Source organism: Suricata suricatta, chromosome 10 (genome assembly GCF_006229205.1).
Source record: "Suricata suricatta isolate VVHF042 chromosome 10, meerkat_22Aug2017_6uvM2_HiC, whole genome shotgun sequence".
Classification (NCBI taxonomy): domain Eukaryota; kingdom Metazoa; phylum Chordata; class Mammalia; order Carnivora; family Herpestidae; genus Suricata; species Suricata suricatta.
This window is the reverse complement of record NC_043709.1, coordinates 540,981-555,264: the sequence shown is the minus strand read 5'-3', so window position 1 is coordinate 555,264 and position 14,284 is coordinate 540,981. Positions and strand designations below refer to the sequence as shown.

The 14,284-nt window shown below is 65.1% G+C and overlaps 2 protein-coding genes across 4 annotated transcripts; both read left to right on the top strand.

Moving 5' to 3' along the window:
• The first annotated feature begins 3,358 nt into the window (after window positions 1-3,358).
• Window positions 3,359-9,164, top strand: TRABD (TraB domain containing). Of its 2 annotated transcripts, XM_029954556.1 has the most exons (10): window positions 3,359-3,376; window positions 4,834-4,902; window positions 5,283-5,361; window positions 5,784-5,950; window positions 6,226-6,366; window positions 6,821-6,931; window positions 7,024-7,163; window positions 7,402-7,574; window positions 7,659-7,770; window positions 7,899-8,076. In XM_029954556.1, exons 2-10 carry the CDS (start codon window positions 4,870-4,872, stop codon window positions 8,074-8,076), a joined length of 1,134 nt encoding a protein of 377 aa, XP_029810416.1. In that variant the 5' UTR covers window positions 3,359-3,376; window positions 4,834-4,869. The 2 variants fall into 2 exon arrangements, with proteins under 2 accessions (XP_029810416.1, XP_029810415.1); XM_029954555.1 differs by lacking the exon at window positions 3,359-3,376 and having other exon boundaries at window positions 7,899-9,164.
• Window positions 9,165-9,227: 63 nt separating this feature from the next.
• Window positions 9,228-12,475, top strand: LOC115304389 (angiopoietin-related protein 5-like). 2 transcript variants are annotated; one of them, XM_029954559.1, is made up of 6 exons: window positions 9,228-9,725; window positions 9,801-9,828; window positions 10,352-10,443; window positions 11,400-11,526; window positions 11,642-11,827; window positions 12,134-12,475. In XM_029954559.1, exons 1-6 carry the CDS (start codon window positions 9,642-9,644, stop codon window positions 12,433-12,435), a joined length of 819 nt encoding a protein of 272 aa, XP_029810419.1. In that variant the 5' UTR covers window positions 9,228-9,641; the 3' UTR covers window positions 12,436-12,475. The 2 variants fall into 2 exon arrangements, with proteins under 2 accessions (XP_029810419.1, XP_029810418.1); XM_029954558.1 differs by having other exon boundaries at window positions 12,012-12,475.
• The last annotated feature ends 1,809 nt before the right edge of the window (window positions 12,476-14,284 follow it).

Below are 14,284 nucleotides of genomic sequence, written 5' to 3'. Positions count from 1 at the left end.
GGCGGAGCGGGTTTGCGGGCTCGGGTGGGGCTCCCAGCCCGGGGACCGCGGGCGAGAAGCGGGGTCCGCACCTTTGCCGGTGGGGACCCTGGGCCGTTCCCGAGTGCCCGTGGCCGCCGGCCGTCAGGCTGAGCGAGCGGGGCTGCCATATGGCGGGGTGGACGGCGCCGCCGAACTCCGCAGGCCTGCAGCAGTCTGCACTTTGTTTCTGCGAAGCGACTTTACTGAGCTGTAACTTATGTGCCACGAAGTACCACGCAGGAGAGTCTGTAAAACTGTCCCCGCACAGGCAAGGCTGCCTTGGCTTCGCATCTCAAAAACAACCAGGAAGTCTGCTCGGAAGTTTTTGCCACCTTTGGAGATCAGGACAGCTTCGTTGGGAGAATGGGTGGTTTCCAGCTGGAAGCCTTCTGGCTTTGGGGTTCCCCGGAGAGGAAGATGGGCAGGCCGCCAGGCTCCGCTCTCCCTGGGTCTCCTTGTCCCCTTAGCTCTCCTGCTCACTCCCTTGCTGTGGGACTGGAAGGTAGCCTTGACCATGGGACCACTGGGCAGTCTTGCGGGCTGGTGCTCCTCCACAGCGCCCTGCAGTGGAGATCAGGGTGCGGGCCCAACGTCGGGCAGTGTGCAGCCTCCAACAGGGCCAGCCAGGGGTGGTGGACTGGCCTCCAGCCCAAATGCAAGTTGGCATGTGGCCTCTCTACCCCAATCCCAAACTTTGCCACACTTCCATAAAGCAAGTGCTGCCAGACGCAGGGAGTGTCTTGTGGCTGAGGGTGCCCAGGCTTAAGAAGTGGGGGCGTTGGGAAGGTCAGGGCTTTGGCCGAGTCTTGCTGTCTCCCAGGTGGTCCTTTGTTTTTACAGCCCACTGGTCTGTCCAGTTTGGGACCTTTGGCTTCCTGAGCCAGCCTGGTGGGTTGGTTCGGAGATGCGGCTTTCTGGGAACTCTGTTTGGTGCTGGTCAGCCCCTGGCCACACAGAAGTGGGCTGGGATCCGGGAGGCAGTGTTCGGTTCCCGTTTTTACAGCGGGGAGGGGGCGGCGATGGTGTCTCAGTCGGCTCTGCAGCCGTAACAGAACAGCAGAGACAGGGCTTAAATAGCAGACTGTTTTCTCACAGCTCTGGAGGCTGGAAGTCAAGATCAAGGTGCCAGCCAATCTGGTTGCTGCTGAGGGCTTTTTCGTCCTGGCTTGCGAACGGCTTTCCTCTCCCTGTGTCCTCACACGGCCAGCTCCCTGGCTTCTCTTCTCATGAGGGCCCTAGAGCCATCATGGAGCCCCACCCTCATGACTTCACGTAACCCTAGTCACCTCCCAGAGGTCCCACTTCCAAACACCGACAGTCTGGGGATTAGGGCTTCACTGTTGAACTTCGGGGGACACGATTGAGTGCATATCAGTGGGACCGAGGAGAAGGTCAGCTGCCTGGGCCGGGCAGGCAGGAACCTCTGGCCTTTCACTCACGCCGAACTGCCTGGGGTCCTCAGGTTCGATCCTGAAACGCACACCCAGCAGGACAATTTTCGATGCTGATAACTTGATCGAGTGCAGAACCGCTTAATCAAACCGGTTACTCTGATCTGTGCCTCAGGGCTCCACAGCTCAGGCGGGGCCCCAGTGGAGGCCGGGCTTTTCCCATCCTTTGCGCAGGTCCTTTGCTGGAGTCCTGGACAAGATGGGTCCCAGAGCTGTTGGGAATCCCCACTGCTGTACTGTGTGTCTTCCGGGAAGCGTGCGGGTGACTCTCCTGCTGTCCTCCGTGCGCACAGTTACAATCTCCAGCTCCAGAGCCCGGTAGCGGTGCGTCCCCTGCCCATCAGGAGACCACCCAGGAAGACTCATGTTTCAGGGTCTTCTGAAACCAGGCTGCTGGCTCTTTTCCTGCTCGGACAGGAGTAAGTCCACAGAGGTCTGGAAGTCAGGCTGAAGCGAGGTCCGAGTGTGATACATGTCTTGCCGCCCGGAGGGGGCCTGGTTTGTGCAGACGGGGAGGACAGCTGGGTGACCGCTCTGACCGCCCCAGTCCTAGAGGGAGGAGCTGAGCCCTGGGGAGTTGAAGGGTCCTTCCCAGGGCCTCGCAGCACCTAGTCACTGGTCTGCTGGCCTGAGGTCGAGCCCGGCGGGCATCTGGCCACAGGTCACCTCCGTGGACAGTCCTGCTTGGCAGCGGCAGCCAGTTGGAGGGAGGAGCAGCTGGAACTGGCGGGAGGCTCTTCCTGCTTCGTGCCCGGTTCACGGGCTGCCAGCATCGGTGGCGGTAGCTGTGGCCCGGCCAGGGAGCAGGGCCACATCCTGGAGCATGGGTACAGGAGGGGCACGGTTGTCTCCCCTGGAGGGGGTCAGTGGGGGGTCTCCTGCTCACTGCAGCACGCAGCGGTGGAGGGAGCTGCCGGGACCCGTAGACCCGGACAGTGTGTGGCAGGAAACCAGGAGGAAAACGAGGATGCGCCACAGCCGCTGCCTGTGGGTGCAGGGAGCTGGAGGCCGCCCGAGATCTGCGGGAGGCGCTCAGCTCCCCCCTGGCAGCTGGGAGAGGCTCAGGACCCACCTGTAAATGATCGAAACTGAACATGAGGGGGCAGTGGTTAACAAGGGTTATATCCTACAAGGCTGTTGCCCGGGAACCCCATCCTCGAAGCTGAGGGAAACCAGGCTATTGGAAGGGGTGTGGATGCGACAACGTCAGAGACAAAGAGACGTCTCAGAATCTCGGACTCTTGGTGTTGAAGGAGGCTCAGCGGCCTTCCTGCCTGGCTAGGCCAGGCCCCCACCTTTGGGGAGCAGCTGCAGGAAGGGGCCCAGGCCCCGCGCCGCAGCGGGACTGCCATGCCCGCGTCCCCAGCCTGCAGGACACAGGACGTGGAAGGGCTTCACCGGAAAGGTGCCCCTGGCCCTCGCACAGTGGGGCCTGCCTGTCCCCTGTGGGCACAGAGGGTGGGTCTGACCCGATGGCCCGGGGAGGGGGAGGAAGGGAGGGAGGACGTACGCTGCCTAGACCTGTAGCCGCCACGCTGTGGGGGAGGGGGGGTGCTGAGGCACCGCGGTGACCTCCGGGGTGACCTCCCACTTGCGGGTTCTTACAGGAGCCTTCCTGCCAGGGCACAGGATGTTTTCTTAAGTTTTTCTCGTGCCTTGGCAGCCATGTGCTGCTTGGAAGTAAGAACTGTTTGCTTTTTTGCCTGGAGCCTGAAGAGGGCCCCGGGCCAGCTCTGGAGCCTGGGGGTTGGGGGTGGGGGTGGCAGGAGCTCCAGTGACCGCTCAGCCCCACCCCTCCAGCTCCAGGCTCTGCTTCCTGTTTGCATTTCGGTTGGCACCTTGCACTGGTGGAGCACTCTGGTCCGTGAAGCAGGAAGAGGGGGCTTGGGGATCCTGGATAGGAGGTACTGGCGGAGGGGTGCTTAGGAGGCCAGGCCCTCCTCCCCTTCCCAACTGCCCCTCTTCTGGTGGGGCCCAGCTGTGTCCTCTGGCCCTAAGCCAGGTCCTCTTCCAGAAACTGGGCCATCCTCAGGAGGGGCTGCCCTCCACCTTGGTCAGCCCCAGAGCATGTAGGAGTGTTGGTTACACTGGGAGGGAGCCCTGCTCTGTCCCGAGGGGCTGCCTGCACCAGGGTGTGGGGTGCCCCCGAGCCCCCCGTGTCCCTGCTGCTGTGTGACCACAGGGCTCAGAGGGAGAGGAACCTGGGGCAGCATCTCACTGACCTTATCATTTGTGCTTCCTTCTTGTGAAAGTTTGAGAGAGTGCACAGCCACAGGGAAGTGGGTGAGGCCGGGGTGCGTGGCGCTCCAGGGTGGCCGCACCCCGTTCCCCAGCACGGCCCCCAGGGGTACACATCTGGTACACAGGCTTCGGGGCCCAGTGGCACCCGCGGCACAGCTCCAGGCAGGTCAGTGGTTCCGTGACCCCGCAGTTGGGCTCCAAGGGTCTGGTTGCCTGGAACTGCTCTCTGGACGAGGCCTTTCCCTCCATGGCCCTCGTGGCCCTCTGCGCTTGGAGGCGGCGGCAGCCCCGGCTGGGTTTTCTGTGGCGCCTCGGGGAGACGGGAGACAGAGGCTGGGGTCTGGCGCCCGGTGACCAGAAGCGCACGTCCCGGCACAGGCCTGGGCCCCGGAGGTCCAGGCAGTCCGCTGGCCTTGGCAGTTTCCTTCCCTGGTGACAGAGACCTTGCCAGGGGTCGCACCCACGTGCCTGCCCCTCGAGCTCCTGGCTCCTGAGGGGGGCGGCCGGAGAGCCATGGCGCCCCCACATCCTTCTCTCAGGCCAGAAGGAGAAGGCTCGGCTTGTTCCGTGCGCCTTGCCACCTCTGCGCTGCTGGCCCTCATGCCGACACTCCTGACCGGCACAGGCGTCGCGCTGAGTCCGAGTCCCAGCAACGCCTGGATGACTCCGCTCCAGGCGTTCGGCGCCAGCTCGACACTTGGGTTCACGTCTTCTGCTTGATTTTCTCACTCAAGGGAATTTGGTGCAGTTTTGTTCCAGAGTCAGACAGGGACCGTCCCTCAGGGCTGGTTCCTGAGCTCCAATGCCTTGCTGTCTGTGGGGGAGGTGGGAGGTGGGAGGGACAGGTCCTGCTCGGCAGAGGACCCCCAGTTCACCGGCTCTGTTCCTAGCCAGGCGTCTCCGGCACTGATCTTAGCCCCGTGGTATGGGAGTCTCACGCCTGTGTGCCTGGCTACCTGGACCTCCATAGCTGGCGACTGACAGGTGTCACTCTATCTGGAAGAGCAGAGGCGGTGATCCCACCCGCGGATCTTTCAAATCAGACAAGCCCCGTGGTGCCCTGAGCCCCGTGCGCAGCCCTGGGGCTCCAGGTAAGAACGTGCCCCCTGTGTCTCCTCAGGCGTCCCTCATCAGTGCCCGGTGCTGCCACCCAGCCATGGAGGGGGAGGAGGAGCAGCCACCTCAGGAGGTCAGAGGCCTGGGCCAGATGCTGGGGTGGTGGGGGGCCTGCTTCCTAAACCACCCCAGACTCAGGGTCCAACCAGCTGCTCAGCAGAGTGTGGGGTCCCCCTCAATGTGGCCGCCTGGGGTCACTCTATGCATAGAAGAGCTTTACATGGTTTTTGGGGGGAAGTTCTGGGTCAGCCGAGGGGAACCCTGGGGCAAGGAACCCTGGGGGTGTGTTATGTCCGAGGGGATGGTCACTGAGATGTCATCCTGGGAGCACGCAGAGTTCATGCAGCAGCTCGTGAGTCCTCGGTGGGTCCGCCAGGGACAGGTACGTGCCGCGCGTCCCGCGGCCCCTAGGGAGGCGGTGCCCTGACTCAGACACCCCTGTTCTCTCTGCAGGCTGACATGGAGCCCATTGTCCCAGTGGGGTCTTCCGACGTGGTGCCCAGGGTGCTTTCTGGAGAACCCCAGAACCTGTGTGCGTGCTCCCTGACACCATTCAGGGCTGGGGGCCGACGGGGGCGGGCAGCTCCCTGACCAGGAGGGGCGTGGGCTGAGTTTGTGGTGAACGGGGACCCCAGCCAGCCCCAGGTGGCTGGAGTGGGAGGCTAAGTGCTCCAGAGCTGCCCTGGGGACCTTGGCCCTACACAGTCGCAGTCACCCCCGTCTTGGCTCCCTCGATGACTGGGTCATCGTGGAGGCTGCAGACCTTGCCAAGGCCCAGGCCCCTTTGCACAGGGAGGGTCTGGTCGGACGGTGTCCGTGTCCCGTGTCCACACTGTAGTGAGCCGGGCCAAGGCGCCCAGTGTGGGTGGAGGCCCCCGGGGGGGGGGGGCAGAGGGCCGTGGACAGGGCTGCCCCGGTGCGCGTGGCGCCCCAGCTGGCCTGCTGTCCTCGCAGCCGACGCTGACGCTCTGTCCCTGCTCCTGGAGATGAAGCTGCGGCGGCGGCGAGAGCGGCCCCGCCTGCCGCGCACCGTGACGGAGCTGGTGGCGGAGGACGGGAGCAGGGTGTACGTGGTGGGCACAGCCCACTTCAGCGATGACAGCAAGAAGGACGTCGTGAAGGTGAGGACCCTCACACTGGGCCGGCCTCGGGCTGCGTGGCCCCTTCCCGTGAGCCCCCAGGTCGTCCTCCACGACGCCGGCGTCCCCCTCGCGGCCTCGGCACTTTTCTATTTAGCGACAAGCGAACCTGTTTCATAGCTTCTCAGCTGCTTCGGGAAATGACTTGTGGCCACAGTGGCCGAGGTGGCCCCTGGGGATGGGCCTCCCAGGCGGTTCCAGAGTGGCCTCCGCCGGCAGGGCCGGGCCCTGGGGCTGAGCTGGCACGTCTGTTGCAGACCATCCGGGAGGTGCAGCCCGACGTGGTGGTGGTGGAGCTGTGCCAGTACCGCGTGTCCATGCTCAAGATGGACGAGAGCGCACTGCTGCAGGAGGCCAAGGAGATCAGCCTGGAGAAGCTGCAGCAGGCCGTGCGGCAGGTGCGGCACGGGCGGGCGGCCTCCGGGCAGTGGGGTGGTGCCCAGCCCACCTGGCCCGTGGTGGGAGACGGGTACCCCTTTCCTGGGTTTCAGACAAGGGAGAATAGGTGGGTGATGCTTCAGCCCCAAGGCCAGGGCCAGACAGGGACCCCTGGGCTTGCTGAGCAGGTCCTGGGGGCCGGGGGTGGTCGCGGGTGCGGTCCCGCCGACCTGCCAGCCCGGGCGGTGCACCCCAGTGCGTCTTCTGCGTGTTCCCTCACGCCCCCTTGTGCCCCCCGGGGACGTGCGGGCTGGCGGCCCTGGAGGGAAGAGGGGCCTCGGTGTCTGCCGCCGGTGTGGCCGCCTGCCCCAGGCCCTCGCTCAGCCCCACGGCGGAGGCCGGGCCTGCCCTCCCAGGCTGGAGCCTGCGCCCTGCGCTTGTGCGGCCGCTGACCCTCGCTCCCCTCCGCTGCAGAATGGAGTCATGTCCGGACTCATGCAGATGCTGCTGCTGAAGGTGTCGGCGCACATCACCGAGCAGCTGGGCATGGCCCCTGGTGGCGAGTTCAGGGAGGCCTTCAAGGAGGTGAGCCCGGGGGCTGGCCAGGAAGGGGGCTCAGCGCACGGGAGCCCCCCGGGGCTCGGGCTTCCCCAACCAACACCCAGCCCCTCCCCCAGGCCAGCAAGGTGCCTTTCTGCAAGTTCCACCTGGGCGACCGGCCCATCCCCGTCACCTTCAAGAGGGCCATCGCCGCGCTGTCCTTCTGGCAGAAGGTCAAGCTGGCCTGGGGCCTGTGCTTCCTGTCAGAACCCATCAGGTAGGGCCCCTCGGCCCCCGGCGGGCAGCCCCACCCAGGAAGTGGGGCCCAGCGGGCCGCGTGGCACGTTCCCCCTTGTCCTGGGGCGGAGCTTCCTCAAACAGGGCCTTCCGGCCCCTTCCTTCCGCCGCGATCCCAAACAAAGAGGGTACCGAGGTCCCTGCCCTGGGTCAACAGCACCGGCCTCCCGCTGGCCGCCGCACGCCCGCGAGGCTGGCAGCGTGCCCTCTCCCCCCAGCAAGGACGACGTGGAGCGCTGCAAGCAGAAGGACCTGCTGGAGCAGATGATGGCGGAGATGGTGGGCGCGTTCCCCGACCTGCACCGCGCCATCGTCTCTGAGCGCGACATCTACCTGACCTACATGCTGCGGCAGGCCGCCCGGCGCCTTGAGCTGCCGCGCTCCTCTGACGGTGACACGCCGGCCGGCCCGGGCGGGGGCTCCCCGGGCAGCGGCCCCACCGCTGGGGGGTGCTGATGCGTCGCTTCCCCCACAGCCGAGCCCAGGAAGTGCGTCCCCTCGGTGGTGGTGGGTGTCGTGGGCATGGGCCACGTGCCGGGCATCGAGAAGAACTGGACCACCGACCTCAACATCCAGGAGATCATGACGTGAGTGTGCCCGCCCGTGCCCTGCGGTCCCTGAGCACAGAGCCCGGGCGGGGTCGCGGCCGCGTGGGGCTGGGGGCTGGGGCAGCGTGCGCCCCCCAGCCCGGCCCAGCCCGCCCTCCCTTCCCCAGCGTCCCCCCGCCGTCCATCTCCGGCAGAGTGTCCCGGCTGGCCGTGAAGGCCGCCTTCTTGGGCCTGCTGGGCTACGGCCTCTACTGGATGGGGCGCCGCGCCACCAGCCTGGTCCTGTCGCTGCCTGTCACTCAGTACTGTCTGCAGAGAGCGTCCGCCGCCCGGCCACGCAAATAGGAAGGACCAGCTCATAGCTGCTCCCGTGTCGCCGCTGAGGGGCGCTGGGGCCGGCCCCCTGAGGAGCTGCTGGGTGCCGCCCCCCGTGGGGGTCCACGCCCGGCCACGCCTCCCCTCCCCCAACCCGCCCAAATAAAGAATTATTTAACTGCTCTGAGCTCAGGCTTCCCAGCAGCCCCCTCCCCACCCTCATCCCCAGCCCTGCGGGTACCACTCATGGGGCTCACAGGGTTCACGGCGTCAGGACGCACTTGCGGGCTAGGGGCCAAAGGTGCACACTGCCCCACCCCCACCCCCGGCCCCCAGGCAGAGGGGCGTGGTGGGCACGGCCAGCCAGTCCCTACCTCACTGTGCCTTCTCGAGAGCTGGCCCGGAGCGAGTCCCAGTGGGTTCTGGGCCATCGGGGTCCTGGCTGGCATGTTTGGGAAGGGCCAGGTCACCCCATGCAGCTCTGTCGTGGCTCCTGGGAGCCTCTCTCCAACCGGGCAGCTTGGCCAAGCTCGGCAGCGGCGGCGGTGGGCGGGCGCCAACGCCGGCTCCACCCGCAAACCGTGTGCGGTTTTAGTTTTTAAAAATGTCTAAAATTTGTTTACTCAGGTAATTTTAACTTAAGAGAAAAACTGAAGCAAATGTCAGAAAATACTAGCCTTAACCTGTTGGGACAAGGAGGACGTCTGTGTGGGGGGCCTCGGCCCCGAGAGGGTGAGCCCGCGGGAAAGGCCGGCCTCCCCGGGGGGGCACCAGGCCCCTGGCCCTCAGGTGGGCGCCTTCCCCGGGCCACGGAGGAGGGGGGCCGCGGGGCTGCCCCAGCCTCCGGGACAGAGGGTGCGTGTCCTCTGTGGGCCGGGACAGACGGGGACCCCTCACGGGGCTCCCACCCCTGGCGCTTCCCTGCGGTCACGCTCCCGGCCACGTGGCTGTGACGCGGCTCCCGCGGCCCGAGTGCCGGGGCCGCGCTTGGGTGTGTTTGTGTTGACTCGGTGTCCGACGAAACCAGGTGAAGCCCGCGGCGGCGGCCGGGTGCTCCGTGTTTTCCTGTCGTACGTGTACTCGTGCCCGAGAAATGGAAATAAAGTCTAATTTTGGAAGCTCCTGTTTCGTGAACTGTGTAGAAATGGGTGCGAGCGATAGGGAGGAGGTAATGGGTGGCAGCAGGGGTGACCGGCCTGGGCCGGGTGGCAGCATGGTGGTGACCCAAAGGGCTTCCTGCCACCACCGCCTGCCTCAGCAGAAGACACAGGCCGGGCCCTGCCCATCCCAGGTGTGGACAGCAGCCAAGGGAAGTGTGCTCGGGGACAGGCAGCAGTCCCTGCCCTCGCCTCCCTGGTCCACACCCTCGGCTCCCCGCCCCACTCAACCCCCCCAACCCTGGCACGGGTGAGGAGGAGGGGGAGGCGGGGCGAGCCCGGCACCGGAACAAAAGGTGCCTGGGACCGGTGGCTCAGATCTGCCCAGAAGGACCACAGTGAGCACGCAGGGCGGTGCGGGCCATCTGTGGGCGTGAAGGGAGGCTGGCTGGGCCTCGGGCCGGGCTCCCCACCACCGGGTCCGCACCCTCAGGCGGCATGGCTGCCCACCCCATGCTGGCTCTCGTGGCTCTCCTCTGCTCCGTGCCCCAGGCCGGCTCCACGGTGAAGCGTCGGCAGCCGGTAAGTGGCCATTGGGCCAGTGGGTCTCACTGGGCTACTGAGCCTGTCTCTGACCAATGTCCTCTCTCTTCACAGGTCCAGGCAGTGCTGCTGGAACCCCAAGGTCTGGCTGGCTGGGGCGGCAGGGGAGGGGCTGGGCGAGTCAGGCCTGGGCAGCCTCTGGCCTGTCGTCCACAGGCCTCACTCCCCACGAGGCCCGGGCTGGGTCCCTGCCCCAGATGGCCTGGGAGCAGGGCAGGCAAGGACCAGGACCCCTGTACTCCTGTATTAGGAAGGCCTGGCTGGGCTGAGGGCAGCCCTCACCCCACTGCCAGGCGGGGGCAGGAAGGTGGGGAAACCAAGATGGCCCTTCCAAGGGCAGCAGGTGAAGGGGAGAGGTTCTGTCTGGGGGCATGGGAAGAACTGAGGGTCTAGCTGAGGGTTGGGGGCCAGCAAATCCAGAGCCCAAGGAACAGCCACTCAAGGAAAAGAGGCCTGAGGCAAGTGTGGCCCAAAGCGAGGGGACCGTGGCCGCCCCTCTGCCAGACTGCCGCAGGGCCTCTGCAGCAGGAGGCTTCCGGTGCTGGCCACCGGGAGAGCAGGGCCCCCTCCCAGGCCCTGAGCCTCCCTGGCCACATCTCCTCCAGGGAGGGACTGCTCTCAGATCTGGACGGAGACGTCCGGAGCCCCAAGCGGCGTGTACGCCATCCAGCCGGAGGGAGCCGGCGCCCCGTTCCAGGTGAGCAGCCGCGGCAGCGTGGGCGCTGGGAGACGCTTCGTGCCGATCGCTTGGGCAAAAACCGGAGAAGCTACTTGTTCGAGTAACGGGGAAGGGCCGGCCGGGCACCGCTGGTGGGGTCCGTCCTCACACACTGATGGGCACAGGTGTTCACGGACATTACCAGGGGTTTTTGATGTGCGTGCATGCGTGCGTGTGTGTGTGTGTGTGTGTATTTTGAGAGAAAGCAAAATCGAGAGTATGTATGCGCATGAGTGGGGAGGAGCAAAGGAGAGAGAGAGAATCCCACGCAGGGTCTGCACCATCAGCCCAGAGCCCAAGCCCGGGCTTGAACTCAGACTGAGAGCGTGACCTGACTGAACCACACAGGTGCCCCACAGACATTGTCTTATCATCAGGAAAGGCTGGGGAACTTCCAGCTGAAAAGGTATGGACAAGGAAAGATTCCAGGTTCCAACGTTAGATGAAAAAACAAAGCCACGAAGCAGGTGCAGACTGACACACAGAGCAGTCAGCCCTCCTGACGCCCCGGGTGCTCCTGGGAGCCCCGCTCTGGTTCTGAGAGCACAGACTCGTCATGATGAACATGTATATGACACGGAGCAGCAGAGAAACGGGTTTGGTGTTCCGACAGAAAGTGTTGGAGGGGGGCCGTCTGGGGGGCTCAGCCGGTTGAGCATCCGACTTCGGCTCAGGTCATGATCTCACATTCATGGGTTCGAGCCCCACGTTGGGCTCTGTGCTGACAGCTCAGAGCCTGGAGCCTGCTTCAGATTCTGTGTCTCCCTCTCTCTCTGACCCTCCCCTGCTCACGCTGTCTCTCTCTCTCTCTCAAAAATAAATAATTAAAAATAAATAAGTAAATAAAAAGCAAGTGTGTAGAGGAGCGCGGATAGGACAGGGGCAGCCGCGCGGGCCCAGCCAGCACTGCCTGCCACCTGATGGCCCGTCCCCAGGCTCTGTGCGACATGCGAGAGGACGGCGGCTGGACGCTGATTCAGAGCCGGGACTGGGGCAGGCGGAGGCGTCTGGACTTTGAGAGATGCTGGCAGGAGTACAAACAGGGCTTCGGAGACTTGACGGGTAGGAGGCGTGTGCCTGCGGTCGCGGGGCTCACCAGGCACACGGGGCAGAGATGGCGGGAGGGGGCTGGGGTGGCCGGCCCGTGGCAGCCTCAGCCCGGTGCGCACCCCCGCAGGCGACCACTGGCTGGGGCTGGAGCACATCTCCGACCTGACCTCCCAGCCCGGCCTGCGCTCAGAGCTCCTGGTGGACCTCCTGGGCGTGGACAACCGCACGCTCCAGGCGCACTACGATGACTTCCACGTGGCCGGGGAGGACCTGTTTTACCGGCTGACCCTTGGCCTATACTCTGGAAACGCAGGTGAATGCTCGGGAGGTAACGGGGCCCTGTGCCCGCCCCCCACGTGTCCCACTTTGCCCACTGGGCTCTCCAGGCTAGGGGGAGGGGTGGTCTTGCCACAGGGCTGGGGTGGGTAGGGAAGGCTGAGCGTCCAGAGACCTCGGCTCTCCGGCCCACATCTGCCAAACTCTGTGCTCCGGGTGAGGCTGTCGCTCCCCAGGCGTCCGTCCTGGGGTCCCAGACGCCAAGGCAGCCAGCGCAGCTCCACGATGGGAGCTCGGGCCAGAGGGGCAGCCGGCCCGCCGCCCACGCAGCCACCCTGCGCAGGGGACGCGTTCCGGGGCTCCGGCGGCCCAGATGACCAAGAGGGCTGTGGCTTCAGCACGCTGGACCGCGACCATGACCGCTGCTCGCCCTGCACCGACGGCGCAGAGCCCTTCGCCAGCTGCAGCCACGATCGCTCGGGCGCCGGCTGGTGGTACAGTGACTGCGGCCAGGCTGACCTCAATGGGCTGTGGCCGGAGAGCGAACGGGCCATCCCGGGCATGCGCTGGACCGTGGGCGACCACCAGCCCACCCTGCGCGCCAGCGTGCTGCGAGTGCGCACCACTGCTTCCCACAAGGCCTAGGCCCGTCCTTGGCTGAGCCTCATTAAACGTTCAAGCTGGCTGTCTGCTGTGTCTTCTTGGGGTGGGGACAGGGGAGGGGCCCAGCTCAGCTCCTGCCCGGCCGCCCAGACCCTGCGCAGCCCAATCTTGAGGCCGGAAGCAAGGTCACCAAGTCTGGGAGGGTGCTACCCGTCCCTGCTGACCTGCTGGAACCCTTGGCACCAGATGCCCCCACTGGCTGGGACCTCTGCGAGGGCAGCCCATGGGACACAGAGCCTGTGTTCTTGAGCCTTCAGGAACCCAATCCCACCAGATTCCAAAGTGTGGGTAAGAAGGGGGGAGGGGGGTGGAGATGAGTCAGAGGGTGTGGGACCTGGGGAGGGAAGGGTGCAGTAGGCTCAGGCTAGGTCCCCTGGGCAGTTAGGAAGAAAGGGACAGGGGACTCTGCCAGCAGGCCAAGTGAAGAAGGCCCTAGATAGGCCTAGAAGGGAGGAAAGTGTCAGACTGCAGGAGACTCTGGGGCACTGAGCATCTATGGGGACCTAACCTCATTGTCCCCCACATGGATGAGGACTCCGAGCTGGAGAGGGGTTGGGGGGGGGGTCTCCCAATGCCACACAGCTGGCAGGGGCAGAGATGGTTCACATGAGGTCTGGGAAGCCGTATGGCCCCAAGAGAAAGTTCCAGAGATGGCTCCTTGAACTTAAGCGTAGAATCCAGCCATGAGGGACCTTGTGTGTCCAGCTTCTGGTCTCGGTTCTAGTATGGTGACTGGGGGGCGGGGGGGGGGGAGGCCATTGGCAAACCCTTCAAGGGCCACCTACTCCATGCAGGCATTAAGGGGTCTTTTCAAGGCTCCTCTCAAGTGAATACCTGAGTTATTCTGCAAGTGTGACCCCGAGGGGGTCTTAGGGGGGCGCAGACCCTTCAAAGCCAGGCGCAGCTCCCCCTAGCCTGCTGGGCATCTATGGCCAGGGGCTGTTCGGGGAGAACTGGCACCCAGCTCATCAAGCCTCTGCCCTCCCGCAGCACGGGTGAAAAGAGAGACCCAGAAGAAACAGGAAAATAAGGGATTGAGCTCATTTCAGAGAAGTGCTATGCAAGGAAAAACACAGGGTGCCAGAGGGCACCTAAAGAGCAGCATGGGGCTGGGTGGGGATGGAATCCTGCTCCGAGCAGAGGAAAACAGGAGCGAAGAGGAGGCTACAGGCGTGTCTTGTCCAATCTCGTCTTTGGCTTTGTACTGGGGCTCTTCCCGGCCTGTCCACATCGACCCTCCTGGACAAACATCCTCTTTCCTTCCTGTCCCGGTGCCCGGGTCAGCAGAGGACGATCCAGAAGACAGACCCTCGGCACAGCGCGGGCCCGGAGCTGACCTTGACTTCACCCTGGCGGTCTATTAGGGAACCCATTTGGAGCACTCAGTCCAGACTGTCCGGTGTTTCCTGGGTCGGACCTCCACGGACCTGCCGGTTCCTCACGCAAAGCAGCCATTCTAGACGGTCTGGTTCCCCGCTTCCCCATCCGCTCTAGCAGACCGGTCACGGGCGCGCGAGTCCATGTCCCCAGTCCCCGAATCCTCGGCAGCGGGGCGGAACCGCAGGAGCGGACACGCGCACGGCGCAACCAATCAGAGACAGACTTTCGCGGGCGCGGCCCACGCAAGCGCAATAGTAAACATCACTCCCTCGGTGATTGGATGGTGGAGTACGTGGCCCGAGGCTTCCGGTCGGGGCAGAGGGACGTCCGCCGCAGTGGCCCCGCGGATGGCCGCTCTCAGGGCCGCGCGCAGAGCTCTGCTCGCGGCAGCCCGTGTCCGCTCGCGGCCCCTGGGCCAGCGCCCGCCGCACGCGCCCTGCTCCGCTTCTGC